At 42.1% G+C, this 23,537-nt stretch overlaps 2 protein-coding genes and 1 pseudogene across 2 annotated transcripts; 1 reads left to right on the top strand and 2 right to left on the bottom strand.

The window, feature by feature from the left end:
• Positions 1-7,166: 7,166 nt before the first annotated feature.
• On the bottom strand, positions 7,167-9,160 carry LOC133453545 (perforin-1-like). The gene is made up of 2 exons (XM_061733104.1): positions 8,631-9,160; positions 7,167-8,498 (listed from the first exon to the last, which is right to left on the bottom strand). Exons 1-2 carry the CDS (start codon positions 9,158-9,160, stop codon positions 7,250-7,252), a joined length of 1,779 nt encoding a protein of 592 aa, XP_061589088.1. The 3' UTR covers positions 7,167-7,249.
• Positions 9,161-17,074: 7,914 nt separating this feature from the next.
• On the bottom strand, positions 17,075-20,486 carry LOC133441640 (perforin-1-like; annotated as a pseudogene).
• A 323-nt stretch (positions 20,487-20,809) lies between these two features.
• LOC133453528 (perforin-1-like) lies at positions 20,810-23,083 on the top strand. The gene is made up of 2 exons (XM_061733103.1): positions 20,810-21,345; positions 21,499-23,083. The coding sequence occupies exons 1-2, from the start codon at positions 20,810-20,812 to the stop codon at positions 22,643-22,645; spliced, it is 1,683 nt and encodes a 560-aa protein (XP_061589087.1). The 3' UTR covers positions 22,646-23,083.
• The last annotated feature ends 454 nt before the right edge of the window (positions 23,084-23,537 follow it).

The raw sequence follows: 23,537 nt of genomic DNA, 5'->3' as shown, positions 1-23,537 counted from the left end.
GCCAAAAAGCGCGCCCCCAATTCATCTGATTGGTCCATACAGATAAAACTTCGTGCCTCAAGTCCCACAATACGCTTTGACGTACATGCACAAAAATCAGTACACACCTGTATCATGTCGCAAATTAAAGGAAAGTCTCTTGGCGCCATGGCCGAAACCGAACAGGAAGTCAGCCATTTTGAACATTTTGAATTCATCGTGTAATTTTGGCGCAATTTATGCCATTTCTTCGGTCATTAATTCAGCCCGAACCCTAACGTGCACCCAGGTGTGTTATACGTCAAAACGTGCGTCTCCATCCTCCGACACCACGCATTACTTTTCTCTTTCAAAAGCGTTACCGTGGCGACGCTAGACGGCAAAAAGCGCGCCCACCCTTCATCTGATTGGTTCAGACAGAAAAAACTTTGCGCCTCAAGCCCCATAATACGGTTTGACGTACATGAACGAAAATTGGTACACACCTGTATCATGTCGCAACTTAAAGAAAAGCCAGGCCTGTCGATACATTTGATATTTCATGGTTTGCATTAATGGGCGTTGCCTAACGGCTCAACAGCGCCCACTAGAATACCTTTCTCTCCCATAACTTTTGAAAGGTTTGACATAAAGAGTCGTGGGTGGTGTCATCGGACTCGGTATTGAGTCCTTGACCATAATTGGCGAAAATTAGCCCCGCCCCTTCTTCTGATTGGTTGTCCCTATTTCCTGCTATAACATTTGAATATTTTGACATAGACAGTCGTGGGTGGTGTCATCAGATTCTGTATGGAGTCCTTGAGCTTCATTGGCCTGAATTAGCCCCGCCCCTTCTTCTGATTGGTTGTCCCTTTTTTCTGCTATAACTTTTGAATGGTTTGACATAGGAAGTCGTGGGTGGTGTCATTTCTGATATGCTTATGGGGGGCGGTGGCCGTGAGTGCGAGGGCCCGTTCATCGCTGCTTGCAGCTTTAATTATTATTATTATTATTATTCTCGCCGTAAATAAATTGCCTTTTTGGAGGCCTTAAAATGCTCCAAAACTCACCAAATTTTGCACACGCTTCCAGAGTCGCGTAAAATTACGTATTTTATGGGCGACAGGCATGGGTCCACAAGAATGGGCTCTATAGCGCCACCTATTTTATGTTTTTTGACGAGCCCCACAATATGGTTTGACTTACAGCAATGACCTTTATGTGAGTATTATATTAGACAAAGAGCTACAAAAAAGTCTTTTGGACCCATGGTCTAAGTTACACAGGAAGTCCGGCATTTTGAACAGAAAATGTCATTTTTCATGAATTCTGATCATTTCTAGGCCTCGTACTTTAACGAACTCCTCCTAGAGATTTTATCGAATTGGCTCACAACTTGGTTTGTACAATCTAGACACATGGCCGACGCTAAATTGCGAAGCTTTTAAGTTTTCACCAGAGGGCTTGACCGTAGTCATTCGGCGAAGTTTGAGGTCATTTTTAAGCCTCGCCATGAAACATCAATTGGCTGTAATTCAGCAATACATTATTTTATGTGGCCGAAAACGTATGTGCATGATTGTAGGCTGAGCCTGAAGACATATGTGGTGGAATATTCAGGATCGGTTGTAGCGCCACCTGTTGGCACCAGGAATTGTCATGTCTTCTAGTATGCATCTGTGCTCCAAGCGAGATGAGATTAATGATCTCAAAGTTGGTCAGATAATGGGTAAGACATTGACGATGACTGACAGAGAAAACTGTACGTTCTTATCGAAGGGCGTGGCCGTTAGAGGTAGTAAAATTTCTGTGTCTCGCCATGAACATAAAAGTTGTTGTAACTTAAACATAATTGGTCAGAATTAACCCAAAATCAATACATGTAATCAGGCTTCCATTCTGAACAAGTGGATATGACAATCTTGGATGAACTCCATAGCGCCACCTTTTGGTCAGGTATACATTTTTCATCAAATTATGTGCTGTCGTTGCTGTTTCATTCACCCAATCACAATGAAACCGACACATATTATTGTCATAAGCGTCCTTATTAACTGTGTTGAGTATCGTGGTCATAACTTGAAGGGAACTGCCATTTTACATCACTCTGAATTTTTTGGTAAAATAATAATTTAAAATCATAGGCTTGGTCTTAAGACAATAAAATGGCAGTTTCAGATAGCTTACAACAGGATTAAAAAATCATACGCTGGTACATATCGCTTTTGAAGAACTTTGTAACTCTCTTTTTCCAAAAATGTATTCATATACAATTAAATCATATCTTTGTCATGCCATGTCCAATTAACTTCGTAAACTTCGTAAAAATATTGTTTACTGTGATGTGAAAATATATTTTGTGCGTACAACGCGGGATTTTTAATCAATATTTATTTAAATCCATTGGATTTAAAGCAAACTGGCTCTGTGTGCCGCCCCAGCTCCTGCAGCGGAGCGGAGGCCGAGGGAGGAGGGGGGGGAGCGGGGGGACGTTGTTGCGTGCTCAGCGTGGTGACGTCACTCACACGACATAACACCTCGTGTTTTCACGAGCCCGACTCCATGGTCCCGAATCTGTAAGTATTTTTTGTTGTGTGCATAATTGTAGAGTAGTCTTAAGACATCTATGGTGTAATAATCCTGTGGAATAGTTTTCACCGATGTATTTCGGCGGCGCATGTCTGCTTACAGAAATGCGCAGCTCGCTTTGTTCATCGACAGAGACCACTTAGTTGAAATGTACCGAGACAGAGACCACTTAAATAAAACCACACTGATTTTGAGTCAAACCCGTCTTTTTACATTCAATTTTTATACAGAAAATAATTACAGTGCATGTATTACACCTTATTGCACAGCAGCTTTGCAATTTTATTATATTATTATCGGCTTTCAGCCGAGATCTGGTCGGAACCGCGCAGCGCCGCGGAGGAGGTGCATTCAGGGACCGGTCGGAATTCTAAAATTACAGATTATCCTACTGGTGCGTTCAGGGACAACTGGAATTTACTGTATTTGGCGAGAATTGCTTCATTTGCTTAAAAATTATTTAAAGGTGACCTATTATGGCATTTAATGTATATTTTAAACAGGCATTGAATGTCTTAAAAACAAGCTTTTGAATGTTTTTTCTACATAAATGAGAAATTCAGCCTCTGGGCCATGTCTTTATTTTTACCGTTTCTAACCTTCTCTATGAGGGATTCTGAGGGGAGGGGGGGCTATGTTAATGAGGCTCTGTGCTGATTGGCTGCCTGAATGACGTGTAGCAGGGGAGCTTTAAGCCTGAATCACAGTTGTCTGTCAATAATGTATTAGGCCTTTGAGTTATTTATCTCAAAATTAATAGATTTCCTTAACAAAATTTATATTTTAATAAGTATCAGTAATTAAATTAACTTTTCAAGAAAGATAGACTCATATGTCCTTTACTTTTTGAAAACCATTTTGAAATACATTTTATCTATAATGGAAGTGTCGCCCTCATAAAGCCATTTATGCATACTATACCAATGATTTATATTTATTTTAGATTTATATTATACCAAAACTGATAGACATTAAATTTTGAATTTGGTACAAAATTGCGATTCGTTGGTTACCCCACATGACGGGTGGTCGGCCCAAATGATGAGAAACAGCAGACAGTTTGATTTGAGACAAATTTAAAGACAAATATTAAAGAATCAGCATAACTATGTCATTGTATGTTCCTATGTTTTTCATAATAGGTCTTCTTTAAAGAGGGATAACCTTCATTTATAGTTAGAAGGAGAACCATGAACATTTTCAATATTTTTTGCAAGACGTGGAACCACATTTATAAAGAAATCATGGAATTTATTAGCAATTTGTGTATGCTCTGTTATCTTATGCACCATCCTGAAATGTAGACTGGGCTGGAATAGATAATTTTTTTTCTTGTTGAGTGATTCTTTCAATATTATCCATAGATCATTTATTTATTTCTAATAAGGTGGTTGTATTTATTCCTATAATTTTTGTATGTAGCACAATTTAAAGGACTAGGACTTTGTAAATGCCTTTTATGAAGCTTGTTTTTCTTTAAAGCAGATTTCCTAAGTTCTATAGTAAACCATGGTTTGTTAAGGTTTTCAGAGCTTCCTTTATCGGTACACACCTGTATCATAGCACAACTTAAAAAAAAGTATCCTGGCGCCATGGCCGAAACCCAACAGGAAGTCGGCCAGTTTGAATTAATCATGTAATTTTGGCGCAATTTATGCCATCCCTTCAGCCGCTTCTTCGCCCGAACCGTAACGTGCACCCAGGTGTGTTATACATCAAAATGTGCGTCTCCATCCTGCAATAACGTGCATAACTTTTCTCAGTCAAAAGCGTTACCGTGGCGATGATAGACGCCAAAAAGCGCGCCCCCACTTCATCTGATTGGTCCATACAGATAAAACTTCGTGCCTCAAGTCCCACAATACGGTTTGACGTACATGCACGAAAATCGGTACACACCTGTATCATGTCGCAACTTAAAGGAAAGTCTCTTGGCGCCATGGCCGAAACCGAACAGGAAGTCAGCCATTTTGAACATTTTGAATTAATCGTGTAATTTTGGCGGAATTTATGCCATTTCTTCGGTCATTAATACGGCCCGAACCGTAACGTGCACCCAGGTGTGTTATACATCAAAACGTGCGTCTCCATCCTCCGACACCACGCATTACTTTTCTCTTTCAAAAGCATTACCATGGCGACGCTAGACGGCAAAAAGCGCGCCCACCCTTCATCTGATTGGTTCAGAAAAACTGCGCCTCAAGCCCCATAATACGGTTTGACGTACATGAACAAAAATCGGTACACACCTGTATCATGTCGCAACTTAAAGAAAAGCCAGGCCTGTCGATACATTTGATATTTCATGGTTTGCATTAATGGGCGTGGCCTAACGGCTCAACAGCGCCCACTAGAATACTTTTCTTTGCCATAACTTTTGAAAGGTTTGACATAAAGAGTCGTGGGTGGTGTCATGGGACTCTGTAATGAGTCCTTGAGCTTCTTTGGCCTTAATTAGCCCCGCCCCTTCTTCTGATTGGTTGTCCCGATTTTCTGCTATAACTTTTGAATGGTTTGACATAGAGAGTCGTGGGTGGTGTCATCAGATTCTGTATGGAGTCCTTGACCTTCATTGGCCTGGATTAGCCCCGCCCCTTCTTCTGATTGGTTGTCCCTTTTTTCTGCTATAACTTTTCAATGGTTTGACATAGGAAGTCGTGGGTGGTGTCATTTCTGATATGCTTATGGGGGGCGGTGGCCGTGAGTGCGAGGGCCCGTTCATCGCTGCTTGCAGCTTTAATTGGGTTTGTGATTGCACATGAATAACGTAAAAAGTTTATTGTGAGTAGTTTAATGCAAACTTCTCCCTGGGGAGATGTTTTGAAGATGATTAACTTGGACAAGGCTCCAAAGCATTCCCCGAAGACGGTGGGGAGACGATCTCTGGCCAGACGACGCCCAGGTATCATCCTGGAGGTGCCTGAGGAGCAAGAGAGAATCCTCCAGGCCTCAGGCTCAGGTTACTGCCCCCGCGACTGGAATAGAAACTCCATACAGTTTAAATACACATACAAGAAAACTATTCTTGACAAATATAAAAATAAGGACCTCTAAAGAACCCAATTTACCTTCTGTATGTATTTATTTTATTATTATTCTGTTCCTTATGTGATACATCATATACGATACAAATTAAAACTACCTGCATTCATGGCTGGTCATGGATCATCAAAGAAGTGACTGGGAAATTACATTTTTGAGTTTAGGATATTGTAGGAGGCTAGTTTAATAATGCATTGATCTTTGATTATTAATTGTTTGTGTTCTATTTATTTATTTTTTGTTATTATTTTGTCTTTTCTTTCTGTTCTTATTTTATTTTAATTTTTATATTTTCTATGGCATATGATATGATATTGTGAGGAAGGGACATGACTAAATAAGCGTTCTGCTTCCTCCTGTTCGCTCTCGAACACATTATTTAGCTGTTGTTCTTTATTTTTGGATGACACTGTTAAATTGTTTTGCTTTTTCTTGATATTTTGATGCTTTTAATTTGATGATGATTTGTTGTTGTTCGAGATAAAGCCAACAATAAATAATAAATAAACAATAAACCCAGAAAACTAATAGTCTTGGAGGATAGAGTTCGCTTACGATGTCCAGAAGGTGCAGATGTTACACTAATGAGCAGGACTTTCTGGACCCCCAGTTCAAGACGATGATGGTTCTTTCACATCAGCAGGCCACCTTACTGAAACACACTCTACAAACATTGTAATTGTCTTGCATTGGGCCTATTTCTTTTTCTGAGTATCTGTTCAAGCACTGGCTTCAACAGAACTGTTTGTTAGCTTTTCGTTGTGTTTCATGAGAATAAAAGCATTTTTCACATGTATTAGATGTTTCTAGTTGTTTTGTATGAGCGCTTTTTGCGCACTCGCTTCTTAACCTCAGAGCTCTGTCTGCAGTAAAAGCTGCTGTTGAGAGCAGAAGTGTTGTTGCAATAGCTGTAATGTGCAGGATGGCCACTTGGTGGTGCTATTGACCTGGATAAGAATTTGCTCTGCTCATTTTTCTCATTTGTCTTCTTGAGATGTCAGGAAGTAGTGACTGAGAAACAGGTTTTTGATTATTAATCGTCACACATGCGGAACAATTTGTCAAAGCCTTCAAAATTTCGGTTTGAATTTGTTTTGGATTTTAAAGATCAATGAATCATATTGATCAAGTTCATATTATTGGTTAATTCATTACATCATGTTCTAGCTTTTCATACCATAGCTTAGTGCACTCTTATTCATTTATTTTATTCAGAGACTGAAAGTGCGTTTCAAGGCTGAATCACACAGAGTAGGGTTTGTGGGGGTGGTTTTAACACGATGAATTTGGAAGATGAAGAAAGGCAGACACGCAGATGACCTGCATTTCAGTGTGAACGACAAGTCTGACAGACAGTACACATTGTCTCACACATGCACACTACACGTTTTTCATTATTGTCTGATATTAATGGGAACTCAAGCCTAGAATTTCAGATGTTTTTACAATTCTACTATATACACAAAGAATGTATTATTATTAACTTCACGTCATTCCCATTTTCCAATTAGGCCTATAAAATGATGCTGTATTTCTTTGATATTTAAATTATCACACACAAACATATTGTCTTTGCTGATGCTTTATTGCCAGAAAATGCAGATTAAAAAAAGAAACTTAAAGGTAAAGAAATCGCTTAGGTCTTCATAAACACATATTTTTAAAATGAACATGGGAGAAAAGAAAAGAAAAGAAGGCTGCACAAGAAGCAAACTATTCTAAAGGTAAAACTCCAACCCAACTGATCAGCTGAATCAACAGCTGAATCAACATTCTTCTCCGACTCTCCAACCAGAACCCCGTTCCTGGTGTAGAAGGCCGCAGCCAAGGACATTGGAGAGGGGATGTACTCATCACACAGGCTACCACCAAGACCTGGAGCACACTGAACTTTGTATGAAAAGAAGAAAGTACCGTGGTCAAACATGCAGCTGTCAGAAACTTGACCTGCACGAAGAGAAAATGAACACGTCCCCAGGAGATCGCTGTTCCAGTATTTATCTTCATCATAAACACTAAACGTCAGCTGATTCGCCATATTGATGGCAATGGGTCCAAACTCAAATACCTCTGACCAGCGAGGGTTGTCATTATTTGCTATAATAGCAGTGCGCTTGATCTGGTCCTTATATCTAACCACCACTGACCCATCTGTCTTGGTGGTCCTGTCACCATAGAGACCATGTGCATAAAGTCCAAACACCTCTAATGTTGCAAGACCTCTGCCAGCAGGACAGCAGTTTGACCTGATCATCTCGTTACCGTTGCAGACACAAGCACAGGGATCTCTTCTGCTGGATCTGTGTCCAATCGGACAGGACTCTGAACATTTTTTCAGCACTGCATTGTTCTTGATGTACTTCTCCACCTCTTTCTTCAGTCCTTTCCAGGCTTTATGATTGTTTGGCAAGATGGTGTGGAGGGGTTTCAGGTTGTACTGGATAACATCAGGTGAAGTTTTCAGAGAATCGACCCAGTTACTGACGATGCTGGGGTCTGAGTTCTCAAGGAATAACGCAATACCGTTTTGATCCCCACCAATGACTTCTGTGAAACGCTCAGTGAACAAAGAGCTGAAACTCTGTCCAGATACCAGTTTCTTCTTCATTGCCTGACAATGTTCGTACATGGCTTGAATGCTCGCAGATTGTGCGAAGGTAACTGAGGCCTCAACTGACAAACAATTACTTACATCCGTTGCTGTCAGTCCCCTCATGGTTGTCTTGCAGGTACTGAATGATGTGATGGCTTTAATTTCCCCTCCAAGAGAGACCTGCGTGATGTAGTGTGTACCATAGGTGTCGATCAGATTGCGATAAAACACTGCAGTGTCATAGGAATAAGGAGGAAGAGAGTTCACAGCTGAAAGAAATTCATGACTCAGCAGAGGATTCGTTGCCATTCTGTATCTGTGAAGGAAGCAAATAAACTAATTACTGTTCATCACATTATGATGCAGGTATGACTATGGCAAGCAATCAGGAAGACTCTAAAGAAATCTTTTCTCAAAGAAGTTGACAACAGATCTGCCTGCTACTCACCTGTAGGTGTTACAATGAACAGAATGGCGAACAAAGTCGTAGCGGTCTCGTTTAGACTTTCTCATCCCAAATTCAGATGCCTTGGAATGTGAACCTCCAAAACCAACCCCAACAGAGACTGAAGGGTGAACAGGGATATCGAGGCCAATTTTCCAGTTGTTGGACACAGATGATGTGGAGTCGTTGACGAGACTTTCGACCGAATCGTAGGACGTACTGGAAACCTTCAAGCTGCATTTGGGCAGGGCTCTCCAGTCCACCACGGCAGCCGGGACCTTCTGCTTCTCACCCTTCATGTAGCTGTTTCTGTACATATTGCACTTTTTGTTTCCAAGGTCCCATGTTTCAGTGTCGATGACGTAGGCACCTTTCCTCTTCATTGTGACGATGTCGAAGCCTTCTCCACCCAGGTTGTAACCAGGGACAAAGCGAGCCGTCTTACACTCTTGAGGTGAGCCGATGAAACTCACTGTGGATGAGAGACACAGAGGAGACCAGCACACGAGCATCAGCCCCCACACACGCACCATCTGGAGGAAGAGAGGGACATGAAATGGTATGGACAAAACCTATACAACTACACACTGAAAACTTTACGTGGATTATATATAAACGTGCACTCACCAACCACTTCATCAGGTATACCTGGTATACCTAAAAAAGGGACCAGTGAGTGTATTTACCCATGATGTTGTTGAAGGAGATTTTACCAAAATAAAAGTGTTGTTTTCTCACAAAGAGGAATTGTTTATACCTTACCTTGACTGTGCACCTGAAGTTCTGCTTACTAGGTCCCGACATCTAACCCCTGTTATAGTATTGATGAGGAGGTGGAGTCCACTGAGTCAGCATGATTCTCACAGATTTTATTAGTAATGATCTATATTTAGCACTATTTTAGCACCCACCGCTTGTATTTCCTTCACACATGCATGTGGGAAGCACACTTCTCGTCTAAGTTGACCTCTTTTTTTTTTGCAGATTTCCAGTGCTCGACGTGCGCCTCTATGTGTGTTCTTGCTTTCAGGTTTAGCAGCGGATGTCCCCCCCAACCCCCCCATCCCCCCCCCCCCCCAAAAAAAAAAAAAAAGGGTTTTTATGTGTATAGGCTATATATGTATGTGTATGCGTATATATATGTATCTATATTAAATATAGTAACAATGCACATATATATGCCTTAGGTTTTTACCAGCATGGTATTAACCATTAATATGTGTGCAGACAAGAAAAAATAAAAAAATAATTTGACCTCTTGATCGATTAGAGAGTTATTGAATTAAAATAAAAGTGTACTACTGATACAGTGAAATATTAGAGGTAAGACAAACTAGACAAAGTATTTAGAGCCACGTCAGGATTCCCGTCACGTTTCCACGGCGGGAATGTTTTAATTAAACAGCAACAATAATTAAACAACATTAAAGATAAATGAAGATAAATCAAATGAAGATCTACACTGTGTCTTCTAATTTACAAAACTTGACCAGAAGGACAATTGAGCTTTGCTGCAAGCCAGTGTACTGCAGGTGGTGATATCTAAGGTCCAATTACACAAGCACAAGTCCGTCTGTTCTCCAACTGAGCTTGCTGTTAAATTTGGGTTTACAAGGTAGCTAACCAGCTAACATGCCACAGGGCAGGTTCTTGTCGACTGGCGCCCCTCCACCTTCCCTCCTGGTCTCCGGCAGGAGGGCCCCCCCTTATGCTCCAGCTCCTGGTCCAGGTCCAGGTTCTTCCCTCCTAAAGGGGAGTTTTTTTCTTGCCACTGTTTGGCTTAAGGTTTTTCTCCCACTAGGGTAGTTTTTACCTGCCACTGTTTATGTTATGTTTATGCAATAATTGCTCATGGGTCATGTTCTGGGTCTCTGGAAAGATCCTAGAGACAATTTCTCTTGTAATAGATGCTATATAAATAACATTGAATTGAATCGAATGGAAATATTGAATTGAATTGAATTGAATTGAACCTTCCATCTTTCTTAAGCTAACATGACTTAGTTTTTAGAGATGATACGATGTATCGGCCAAATGGTGACAACAAGCAATGTCATCATAAACAGGACAAGATGCAGAATAAATAGAAATGAAGAATGCGTGAAACTCAAAAACCATAGTGCATTAGACCATTCGATGTGTCTTAGGTGCATTAAAAAGAGAGTGGGACATGCAGGGTGGATAGTCCCAGCATGCCCCAATCCACTGTATAACTGGAATATGTGTTGTTGTTTTTGTTTTCTTCCGTTTTTTTCTACGGTGTTATCTCCAACCATCCATTGATTAACTATACTCACTTCCACTTGCATTGGTGTCTGCTGAAGCCTCTCCTGCACAGGTCACCACACCATCATAAGGCCACTCAGAACACAACTAGCACACACCCACAGTAACTTCTGCAGTCAGTTGAGAGTCATCAGCCTACCACCATCAGTCTACCAGAAACGTTTTTAGGCCGCTGGCTAATTTGAAGCTAACGGGAGGGTTTGGTTGCAATAGCAGCACGGTGGCTTAGTGTTTAGCACTGTTGCCTCACAGCAAGAAGGTTCCCGGTTCGACTCCCAGGCCCAGCAGGACCTTTCTGGGTGGAGTTTGCATGTTCTCCCCGTGCTTGCGTGGGTTTCCTCCGGGTACTCCGGTTTCCTCCCATAGTCCAAAAACATGCATGCTAGGTTAATTGGTGATTCTAAATTGCCCGTAGGTGTGAGTGTGAGTGTGTCTGGTTGTTTGTGGGGACTGCGGGTGGAAACTAGCAAAACCTGCTAAAACCTGGTGTATTTACACGGCTTAATGTAGTGTTCATGAATATGCATTGTCCCGTCTAAATAAATTTTGAAACTTAGGTACACAAAATCGCGCTTGAGGCTCCTTTTAAGAAATGAGACTCTCTAGCGCCACCCTTCACCACGACGGTCGTTGGGGGTACTGCAGCCAACAGCGAAGCCGGCACGGGAGAACGGGGAGAACGTGCATGCAGCGTCATGTGACGTCACATCCGCAGCCCAGCGCGGGAAATTCGGGACCGAATTGCAGCACATTTTGCAGCACACAGCCTGTTCAAGGCAACGGAGAGATACACTAGAGGGCTCATTCTTTTTGGTTTGGAACGCTTCATCTGACATTATTACTAGAAAACTTAAAACGTATACGAATTTTTTTCATAAATTCTGCCTCAATCCTGCCTCAAGCTCCTTTAAGGTTGTATCGACTTGACTTCTGAACTGTAAACAAACACTTATTTAGTCTTTTTTTTACTGTGAATCTAATATAGCTTGTTTTGCTACAACAGCCTTGAAGGATTTAAAGGTGAACGAATGCAGTCCTAGGGTGCTTTCACACCTGTGGCCCGTTTGTTTTGTTCCGATTCAGAGGCTAAATTGATACAGTTGTTTCGTTTCTCGTTTGTGGGGTTTGTGTTCACAAGGCAAATGTCTGTAGCGGTTCAAAGCTGTTAACAAATGCAACAAATTGCGCGAACCAACTGTTCTCTGATTGGTCAGAAATGAACGTTTATTTCACCGTGCACGGAGAGAAGGTGGTGGGTTCTCTGCGCCGACTCTTCTCCTTGCGCCGCGGCAGCACATACACAATGAATGGAGTTGTATCGGTTGCTGTGTCGATTATTTTCTCACTACAAATAAAAAAAAAATGAACCGCTTCAGGTCTCGAATGGAATCGGGCCGAGACCACCTCTCCTAGGTGATCCCGGCTCGCTTGTTTTGTGCCACTTCCGAGCACGATTGCTGTGTTCATATATACCAACCGATCCGATCTTTAGGGGGAAACACTCCCTGTTCCGGAATAACTGCTCCAAATGGGACAGGTGTGAAAGCACCCTAAAGCAGCTATCTTCAGTCCCGTTGAAGGCTAAAGGCCCTGACACACCAAGCCGACTGTCGGCCGTCGGGCTGTTGATGAGCGTCGGTGCGCGTCTGTCGGGCTAGTTTCCCCGGTGTGTCCTGCACGTCGCCACAGGTTGGACGCCTGTCGGCAGCTTTTCAGCCGATTCGACATGTCGAATCGGCGTCGGCCGTCGGTCAAACAGCTCACTCTGTGATTGGCTGTTCAGGTAGCGTGGAACTGAACAGGGAAAAGCCGAGCGAAATTTTTGAAATCGTTGGTTTCATTCATCTCCAGCTCTCGACACAGGTTCGGGTAAGCTCCTTGAGCCTGTCGCTGTCGTATCCATGATTTCACCCATGTAGTGCGGTTTCTTCTTATTTTTCGCCTCCGCCTCCTCTTTTCTTCTTCCACAAGCTGAAGGCCGAGGGCTGACAACGCCAGTGCCAATTCTTTATTCTTACGCACTGTGGTAGCAAGAGTGGTGTGGAAATGTGGTGTGAATATGAAGCCTATTTGTTTTGTTTACGGCTTCCCAGAGCTTCCCGTTTTCCCTTTTTTTCGAGTGAATACAGACTACCGCTGGATGTCGTCTTTGCGGTGTGTCTGAGTGCTTCTTTTTGAGCCCGACCCAGCCCGACACAGGCGACGCGAGCCGACACAGCAGTCGGCCGACAGCGGGCGACGTCGGGTTGGTGTGTCCTCGGCTTAACAGAGGACATCATCCCGATTGTCTGTAGCTCACTGGCTTCTAACTCCAGGAGCAGCTGGGTCCTTCAGAGGAGAACCCTGTGCCGCGGATCATTTCAGAATTCTTCCAAGATGATAAATCACTAACTATGACATCTGAAATTAATGTTGCCAGAGCTAAAACAAGAAGCAGAAATCTGCTGGGACCCTCAGTCACTTGGCTCAGGACTCACAGTCTGTAACCGTAGGCTTGTTTGACCTGGCCTCGAAACCAGTGGCCCCGGAGCTCTGCTGGTTCTCAGCTCTGGGAACACTCCTTTTGGATTTCATTTCTGTAGTGGCATCTCAAACCATGCTGATTTGACGGATGTGATCAGAGTGAATTAGCATAAACCAACCAATCCAAAAAAACAAACTTGCAGTGACTGAATTAAGGCTGGTGTGTTCCAGGCTGAGAGAGAAGACCTGGAAGTCAGATCTCTCTTTCTGCTCATTCGCAACATGGTGCTACACACCACAAGGGGCTCAGAGGTTTTAAAAGGTTTTATGAGTGGTGATACAGGTTTATTGCATTCTTCTGAGTCTATGACTGTGAGAGGAAAACCAGAACACCACGTGAAACCCCACACAAGCACAGCTAGAGCATTGTCTGCTCGGCAACTGTGTTGACTGACATGTCACCATGCTGCCCCAAAAATGAAGTGAAGAAGAAGTTTGTGTTTGTGGACACAGACATACATATTTTTCAAAATTCATATTTGTAACAGATCGTGTCACCTATCATACTGTACATTGTCATAGATAAGGGCAACAGCCTCCACGTTTCAATGTTTTATAAATTAGTTTGGGGTCTTTGGAGATAACCAAGCCCAAGTATCTGATTTCTTCTGCAACGATGTAAGTGAAGAACAGTAATTAAACCAATTTTTTCTTCAGCCATGGTGCTATGGATGCTGACGGAAACACGGCCACCATGTCCACCATATGGCTATCAGCTCCTTCAGCGGATCCTGACCAAAATATTTCCAGAGCTGCCAGCCAACATTGACAGCCGATTTTACCATTTAACATGTGCTCAGTGGTGAAATTAAAAACTTACTGCTGCATTTAGCCGGCGCTACACACAGCAGAGATGTTGGACGGGTACACAGAAATCGTAGGATATAGAGCAACATGGCTACACAACCTGAGAGGATACTCTGGCCTGAAAAACAGAATAATGAGTTTACTAACGCTAACATTACATCATCACTGATGGTTTAAGCGTCACTCTTGCATATTTTCATGTATGATTAAAAAGCATACCACAATACGCAGCCTGTTTGAAAGTAGCATTTTGGAGGTTGCAGTAACTCATCAAAGCTGTTTTTTATTAAATCTGAGCAGAGCAACATTCGGACACACATTTGTCATAACTGTGGAGAACATAGAAACAGACAATAAAGATTTGTATAATAAACTATTATTGTAAAAAATCATCCGGGCATGTCTCGCAAAGCAGAATATTGTAATTAAAATCATTTTTTTATTGATCAACCATGACTGTGGCTTCCTTGCCAAACAAGTGGACTGAATTTGCGGAATTACCGCATTTGTGCTTGAGAACTGTGTTCACAGATGACATTGACACATATTTCACCCCACTCGTGTGGTCTGACCCATTTGCTTGAATGAGGAAGTGTTGTCATGCAGCAGATTTACTTCAGCACTCTTCAGCAATCTTTAATATAAGTTTCGTCTGAGTTTCTCCAATGCTCATCAACGCAGACAACGAGGCTGAGCAGCTCGTGGATCTCCTCGTTGCTCTCATCGGCTGTTTCCTTATTTTATGAAATAATAATAATAAATCAAATTGGTGGGCTGTACTCTGTACTCTGTTCTGTTTACATTAGACCTGACCGGTTAAGTGAACCCTCGGAGGTGAAGTTAGTTTCATGTCCTTGGCTTATTCATGACATCATTCTAATGTACACTATACGTTTGTGTGCTCTTTTTAATTTGTATTTATTTCAGTTTTACAGAAAATACATTTCAAATCTGATTCAAAACTAAGGTTTGTGTCAGATTTATGATTATAAAGTCAAAGGTTTTCCTCATTTGAAATACACACATAATATTTCACACGGTGTTTCAGGGGGGAAAGTGTCGGCCTGCTGTCAGCATGGGTTACATGCAGCTTCTTTCCGCTTCAAGTTATTATCTACACAGTATTTGACAATACAACTCATTATTTTATTTGCACATATCCATAAAAGTGGAACTTTAAACTGTAATAAAGAAAAAATAAAGAAGATCTGCATTACATTGTTTAATCACTGTCCAAATTAGAAAAAAAAGAGGGAAAACACCAATCAAAAGTTAAAAGGATCCAGACTGTATGGATGCTTGAACTGTGATATTTGTGAGATCAACCCCTCAAAAGCCTGATTAACTGCATCATGCAGCTGACAATATTCAGAGTAAAAGTCCAAAAATAAGACTCAACTCCCAAACCTCGAGTCTGCAACCATCACTCTTGCTACCTTGAAGATTTGGTGGCATCGTTGCAGTAATGTTTGTGTTTGCTCAAAGCTTCATTTTTCAATGTGAGATGTCACACTGATGCATACGCCAAAGTGTGAAGGACAAGTGTGACACACAACACACATTCACCCCCACTCATACACACACACACACACACACACACACACACACACACACACACACACACGTGTGAGAGTGTGACATTAGTGAGTAGTAAACCTGGAGTTTCAAATGTCTCGACTGCTACTTCCTGCACTCAGAGGAGGACCCACCAACATGATGTTTGTTATGTGTGTTTCCTGTTTTTAATCAGCTTTGTAATTAGCCTCCTCTATGTTTGTGTTTTTCTTCCTATAATTATGATTTCCTATCCTCCCACTCAAGCACATCTCAGACTCTTCCAGTCGTCAGTTTTTTCTTTTGAATGCCACAATGATATGTAGTTTATTTGTTTCACTTTTCTTTCACCATAACATGTCACTCAATGGTTTTCTTTAGTTCCTTTCCTTTTTAAAATGATTAATTAGTTTCTGAGCACACCCATTGTGAAAGGATAATAGTTTTCTTTAATTAAGTCATTTTAATTGATCTGGACTCAGCAGATGTATGTAAAATATTGGCAGCGTAAATCAACCTTTTTTTTCTTTTCTTTTTTGTGTTACATGTCTGTGTTTTGGCAACAAGCACATACTGTACATCAAAATGATCATCTACAGTATTATTATTGTTCATGATGGGAAGTTAACTCTTTCAGTAAAGTGTGTTTTATTTGACATAAAGTGGATGTTGTAGATTTAAAGAAATGTCATCAACTATAAAATGACGAGGCAACTTTTGATTAATTAAGTTAAGACAGACACGCTTTATTGCAAAAATGTGCAAAAAAAATAAACATAAAAGTGTTTATTTTTATGTTTATCTGGTTGTCTTAAAACATATTTAGACCATGGGAGGATTGGGTGGATTTTTGAAGGCTATTTAACTACAGGTAAATACAGTAAATCCATCATCTATACCCGCTTTATCCCTTGCGGGGTCACGGGGGTCTGCTGGAGTCTATCCCAGCTCATTTCAGGTGAGAGGCAGGGGTTACACCCTGGACAGGTCACCAGTCCATCACAGGGCCACATATAAACACACAAACCATGCTCACAACCACACTCACGCTCACACCTACAGGCAATTTAGAATCACCAATTAACCTAATATTTTTGGACTGTGGGAGGAAGCCAGAGTACCCGGAGCACGGGGAGAAGATGCAAACTCCACACAGAAAGGACCCTGCCGGGCCTGGGAGTCGAACCGGGGACCTTCTTGCTGTGAGGCAACAGTGCTAACCACTAAGCCACCGTGCTACAGTAAATCCACTCTATGAAATCCTCAGACAGCAGGCTTCAACCTGGCTGACCGGCTGAGTTGGCTTCCATCTTCTCTGACTCTCCAGCCAGAAACCCGTTTCCGGTGTAGAAGACCTCCGCCAAGGAAGAATTCATGGGAGAGGAAACGTACTCATCACACTGGCCACCACCGAGATTTGCTGCACATTTAAAATTGTAGGAAAAGAATAAGGTACCTTGGTTGAGCCCGCAGCTGTCTGACAATTTCCCAGTATGTAGAAAAGCCGCACACGAACCAAGCATGTTCCAATATTTATATGTTTCTTTAACATGCCCATGTCAATTTGAAATGTACGTTTTTCTTTCCATCTAGGGTTGTCATTATTTGGTATGATGTCAGTGCGCTTAACCTCGTCCCCATATTTAACCTCGACGGATGGTTCTGTCTGCATCCACACATTACCGTAGAGCAGGGGTATTCAACTAGATTGGGCCGGGGGCCACATCTGCAAAAGGACTGTATGGAGAGGGCCGCACAATTTGAAAATTTGGGGGTTTTCAAAATGTAATTTGCACTCAAAGACGAAGACTTATTTATATATAATACATTTGTATTATACATTTGAATATATCTAGTTTACATATGAATTATGTATTAATTGTCTCCAGATTTAGTCATTGTGAATGTTAAATATAATATTCAGATAAAGAAATATTATTTTAAATGCAAGTTCATTTTGAAACCATGCATTGTGCAAACTTAATGAAGTTGATATTGACCTACTTTTAATAAAACACGCCATAATGACAAAGCACCACTTTCCACCAAGATTTCCTTATTTGAATATTATATTAAACATTGAGCACAAGCATTTCAGTCCATAGTAGCCAGTTTGATGTTATAAATAAGGAACCAAAATATTAACCATAAGCTCCTTTATTAATGAAACATCTGTGCATAATATCAGCAAAACAAAACAATCACATGAAATTATAGGAGGCTTAGAAGTTCCATCTGAAATGCAAAGTCCTCACTTATTCAAATGAAAAAAATGTCAGGCCAATCCTAGAAGCCTATGTCAACAAGTCCTTTGTACAACGGAGGTTAATAATAATGTGACAAACATTAACACTGTGCAACACTGGCAAAAAATCTGAAGTAAAAAACATCTCCAACAGAGATTAACATGTACAAACACTATGCATCGTTAACCAACTAAAAAAAGGCTACCAAGCATCTTAAACTTAAATGCTATATGCATTCTCTGCACACATTACAAATAAAAATCGCACCTTGTGTGAACGCATTCCTGGCATATCTGTCTGCCCGTCTGTCTGCATGTGTCTCAAGGCTGCTCGTCAGCCAGCGGTGTGCAGCAGGCCAACAAAATTACGCAGCGCAGGTGCATCACTATTATTTAAAAAAAAAAAAAAAAAAAAAAAAAAAATTTTTTTTTTTCAACAAACAACCCCTTTTTTGAAATATGACCAGGGGCCACATAAAAGCTCCTGGCGGGCCGCATGTGGCCCGCGGGCCGCCAATTGAATAGCCCTGCCGTAGAGTTTGCGTGAAAAAAGATGATTCACCTCTAGAGTTGCAAGGCCTTTACCAACAGGGCAGCAGTTTGACTTGACCAGCTCCTTACTGTTGCATACACAATCACAATGGTTTCTTCCATTAGATCCAGTCGAACAGGACTCTGAACAGGACTTCCTGACGTACTTCTCCACCTCTTGCTTCAGTCCGTTCCCGGATTGATGGTCTCTTGGTAAGGTGGTGTGGAGAGGTTCCAGGTTGTACTGGACCACATCAGCTGTAGTTTTCAGACACTACCCAATTGTTATAGATAGCTGGATTTGAATGAGGGAATAACACAAGACCACTCTGATCCCCACCAATGACTTTTTGGTTATTTTTCATCACCTGACAATGTTCGTTCTTGGCTATAATGAGGGCAGATTGTGCAAAGTTAACTGAGGCCTCAATGGACAAACAATCATTAACCTTTGGTGCTGTCAGTCCACTCATGGTTACCTTCCATGTTCCGACAGCTTTAAAGGCTTTAATTTCACCCCCAAGAGACACCTGCATGATGTAATGTACCATAGGTGTCGATCAGATTGCCATACAATTGTCCAATTTTAGATGAATAGGGAGAAAGAGAGTTCACAGCTGAAAGAAATTCATGACTCAGTGAAGGAGTCATTGACATCTTGTAACTGCGGAGAAGGCATATAAATAAATGACTGTTCATCACAACCTATCTGTATTTACATCCCTATTACTGTTGGTTAAATCACCCTTATGTCTATTACTAGACGGTAATGAGTGTGTTAGAAAGCAAAAAAGTGCGATTCAAAGTTTTTATTTGAGAATGGAAAATACATTTGCAGTTTAATGACTAATGTTACCCCAGAAAGCAAGTAGCAAGTCAGAATAAATTGCTATTTAAAGACTCAAAAATGTCAATCCACTTAAGTGATACTTGGAAAGTGTACTTGGAGTTTTCACATATTGGCTTTAGGGCTTCTTGTTTGAGAAACAGTTGAAAGAAAAACCCTGACAGCACTTGTGTAACTTTTTCAACTTCATCAACTGGTGCATACAGCTGCTGGACCCGGTACCGGTACAGCATGTGATGGCCCTTTTGCACTAGTCCCGCCTCAGCTCGGTTCTACCCGCCACGGCCCCGTCTTGCGCTTTTGCACTAGGGGCTGAGCCGCTCCAAGCCGATACTATTTCTGTAACCATTCTGGCGAGGTTCTATCCGGGCTGAGCCGGGACTATTTCTGACGTCACCACCCTCCGCACCATTGATTGGTCGGGGGGCGGGGCCGTCAGACGTTTGAATCAGGAAGCGGGAGTCAGCGCGAGCGCAACTCGCGGCGATTTTATTATAAAGCGCAAAACGTCTGTTTGGTGATCCAACTCTGAGGTGCAGATGTTCATAAACCTGGTGGCTGAGGAGAGAATTAAAAAAGGGATGTAGACGGGCTGTTTTACTCTCAGCCACTCGCGGCTCCAGCTGATTTCTGATCAGCGCCGACATGAACAAAGCGGTTGCGCAATCGAGTACGTCACAGCAGCTTCCCACCAACCTGCCCACTTCTCACCTGGCTGTAGAACAACAAACGGGGACAAAACGGGGACAAAACGGGTAGAGGCGGGTAGAGGCGTGACGAGCCGAGTCGGGCCGAGTAAGGACTAGTGCAAAAGGGCCATAAAGGTCAGCATTCATCATGCCTTCTCATTCCTGTTCAAGGTAAGAGGGATCTGCTGGAGCCTATCCCAGCTCTCCACCCCTCTTTGGACAAAAGGCCGGTGTACAATCTGGGCATATTACCAGTCTACCACAGGAAGACATATAGAAAAACAATTGCTTTGTCTCACTGTACACTTCACACAGAAAGGCCCCTGTCGTAGGTTGAACCAAGAGGCTTCTTACTGTGAAGCAACAGTTCCAGCCATCAAGCCACCATGTTGCACCACATGTTACATTCAAGTGGTAAAACAATTCTGTGAGAAAGGTGCTGGTAAAGAAGACTCCACCTCCACATCAATGCTTTAAAATAGGAACATATTCAGAGCAACAAAGCAGAGCATTAGGTCCACTGTCAAGGTAAGACATCAAAGTCCTCTCTTGTCTGATGCAAGTGTTTTATATGTTAGTGATATGTAATATAATGACTCAAAGTCATTTAAGCATTCTGTCTTTGCATTACTGTACATGATGGGGAAATTATCCTTGCCATGCCATTTCATGTCATCTCTTTACTGGACTCTTCATCCAGATGACGAGGCTGTGGCAGCTGATGCTCGTGTGCTGGGCATGGTCTCCTCTGTGTCTCTCATCCAAAGTGAGTTTCATCGGTTCACCTCAAGAGTGTAAGACGGCTCGCTTTGTCCCTGGTTACAACCTGGGTGGAGAAGGCTTCGACATCGTCACAATGAAGAGAAAAGGTGCCTACGTCATCGACACTGAAACATGGGACCTTGGAAACAACACTTGCAAGATGTACAGAAACAGGTACATGAAGGGTGAGAAGCAGAAGGTCCCGGCTGCCGTGGTGGACTGGAGAGCCCTGCCCAAATGCAGCTTGAAGGTTTCCAGTACGTCCTACGATTCGGTCGAAAGTCTCGTCAACGCTTCCACATCGTCTGTGTCCAACAACTGGAAACTTGGTCTTGATATCCCTGTTGACCCTTCAGTCACTGTTGGGGTTGGTTTTGGAGGTTCACATTCCAGGGTATCTGAATTTGGGATGAAGAAGTCTAAACAAGACCGCTACGACTTTGTTCACCATTCGGTTGACTGTAACGTCTACAGGTACGTAAGCAGGCAGGTCTTGCTGTTACCAAATATTGTTCATTTGTTCTTTATTAAAATGATAAATAATCGCAGTAGTTTTACGAAAACAGTGATATAAATAATGTGAGACTTAGATGAACTGTAACGTAAATACGTTTGCTTTCTCCACAGATACAGACTGACCACAAACCCTCCCTTGAGTCAGGATTTTGTTTCAGCTGTGAACTCTCTTCCTCCATATTCTTCTATCTCTGAGATATCATATCGTAATATCATTGATACCTATGGTACACACTACATCAGGCAGGTGTTTCTTGGAGGGGAAATTAAAGCCATCACATCATTCAGGACCTGCAAGACAACAATGAGTGGACTGACAGCAACAGAAGTTAGTGATTGTTTGTCAGTTGAAGCCTCAGTTAACTTTGTATGGACTGACAGCATTAAAGCCATGTTCCAACACTGTCAGGCACTGAAGAAGAATTTGACTTCGGGACAGAGTTTCAGCTCTACATTCACTGAGCGTTTCACAGAAGTCATTGGTGGGGATCAGAGTGATCTTGTGTTATTCCTTGGGGGTTCAGATCCTAGTATCTACAACAACTGGATAGCTTCTTTGAAAACTACACCTGATGTTGTCCAATACAGCTTAAAACCCCTCCATACCATCTTACCAAACAATCATAAAGCCTGGAAAGGACTGAAGAAAGAGGTGGAGAAGTACATCAAGAACAATGCAGTGCTGAAAAAATGTTCAGAGTCCTGTCCGATTGGACACAGATCCAGTGGAAGAGATCCCTGTGCTTGTGTCTGCAACGGTAACCAGATGATCAGGTCAAACTGCTGTCCTGCTGGCAGAGGTCTTGCAACATTAAAGGTGTATGGACTTTATGCAGAGAAACTATTTGGTGATGTGAGCTCCCAGACAGATGGGTTTGTTCAGGTTAATTATGAGAATCAGGTAAAGCGCACTGCCATCATACCAAATGACAACAATCCTAGCTGGTCAGAGGTATTTGAATTCGGACCCATTGTCATCAACATGGTGAACAAGCTGATTTTCACTGTTTATGATGACGATAACTATTTTCAGACTGATCTGCTGGGTATGTGTTCTTTTGGTCTTCAAAGTGGACTGGTGTCCAACACCTGCATGTTTGACCACGGTACCTTTTTCTTTACCTACAAAGTTGAGTGTGCACCAGGTCTTGGTGGTAGCAGGTGTGATGAATACGTTCCCTCTCCAATGAGTCCCTCCTTGGCTGAGGTCTTCCACACCAGAAATGGGGTTTTGGCTGCAGAGTTGAAGAAGATATGATTTAAATCTGATTCTGAGTTTTTATTAATTTCATAGCTTGTTTTTATTGACCTTTTCACTGAAAAATAATTACAAATAATTACATCTCAGATCTGATCAGATGTGTGTTTTTTTTGTTGTTTTTTTTTTATATTTTCCTCCGCATTATTTCCCCATTTCTTATCACCCAGTGCTCCTACCTAAGCCAGTCCTGGGCATTGCTCCCTCTACCAACCCCGGAGGGGGCCCTGCACTGAGCTCAGGTCTCCTCCTTAACCTGAGGAGTGAGCAGGCCGCTTCTTTTCACCAGACAGGTTGGGGCTTTTCTGGCTGGAATAACGTGATCCTTCCACGCGCTACATCCTCCCCACCCCATCTGGCACCCTCAGGTGGCCAGAGGGGGCATTGTATAGCCCAGGACTGCTGCATGTTTTTGTGAGGGTAGCTCACGCCAACCCCAACCAGTGTGGGTGCTGAAGTCATGGGGGAACTTAATACGCACTCAGCACCCCCCCTGCGAGAATTGAACCCAGGACCTTCTAGCTGTGAGACGGCTGCACTACCAGCTGTGCCACCGTGCCCCCCAGATGTGTGTTTATGAGGATTATCTCATAGTCCACCTTTGTGCTCCTCGTTTGTATGAATCATTTTGCAATAAAGCATCATAAAAACATAAAAAAGACTGTTTTGTTGTGTATGGAAAAAAGACTGTTATTTTAAAACACACTATAAATTCACGGGGAGTATAACAGTAGTTATTGTGATCCATTTTATGTGAAATGGATACCCTGCACCTATAAATGAAGAATAAACACAGAAACACATGAACAGATCAAATAAATTCAACTTTAATGAACTGTAAAATCTCAGAGTCTGCAAGTATTTCACAAGTAATTGCTTCAGGAAAGTTCAT

Source organism: Cololabis saira, chromosome 1 (assembly GCF_033807715.1).
Source record: "Cololabis saira isolate AMF1-May2022 chromosome 1, fColSai1.1, whole genome shotgun sequence".
Lineage (NCBI taxonomy): Eukaryota > Metazoa > Chordata > Actinopteri > Beloniformes > Belonidae > Cololabis > Cololabis saira.
This window is presented reverse-complemented; position numbering and strand designations above follow the sequence as displayed.

Coding starts and splice junctions, on each gene's coding strand:
- LOC133453545 (XM_061733104.1), bottom strand. CDS start 9,160: ATGGTGCGTGTGTGGGGGCTGATGCTCGTGTGCTGGTCTCCTCTGTGT. Junction 8,499..8,630: donor GTTCATTGTAACACCTACAG/GTGAGTAGCAGG, acceptor CTTCCTTCACAG/ATACAGAATGGCAACGAATC.
- LOC133453528 (XM_061733103.1), top strand. CDS start 20,810: ATGACGAGGCTGTGGCAGCTGATGCTCGTGTGCTGGGCATGGTCTCCT. Junction 21,346..21,498: donor GTTGACTGTAACGTCTACAG/GTACGTAAGCAG, acceptor CTTTCTCCACAG/ATACAGACTGACCACAAACC.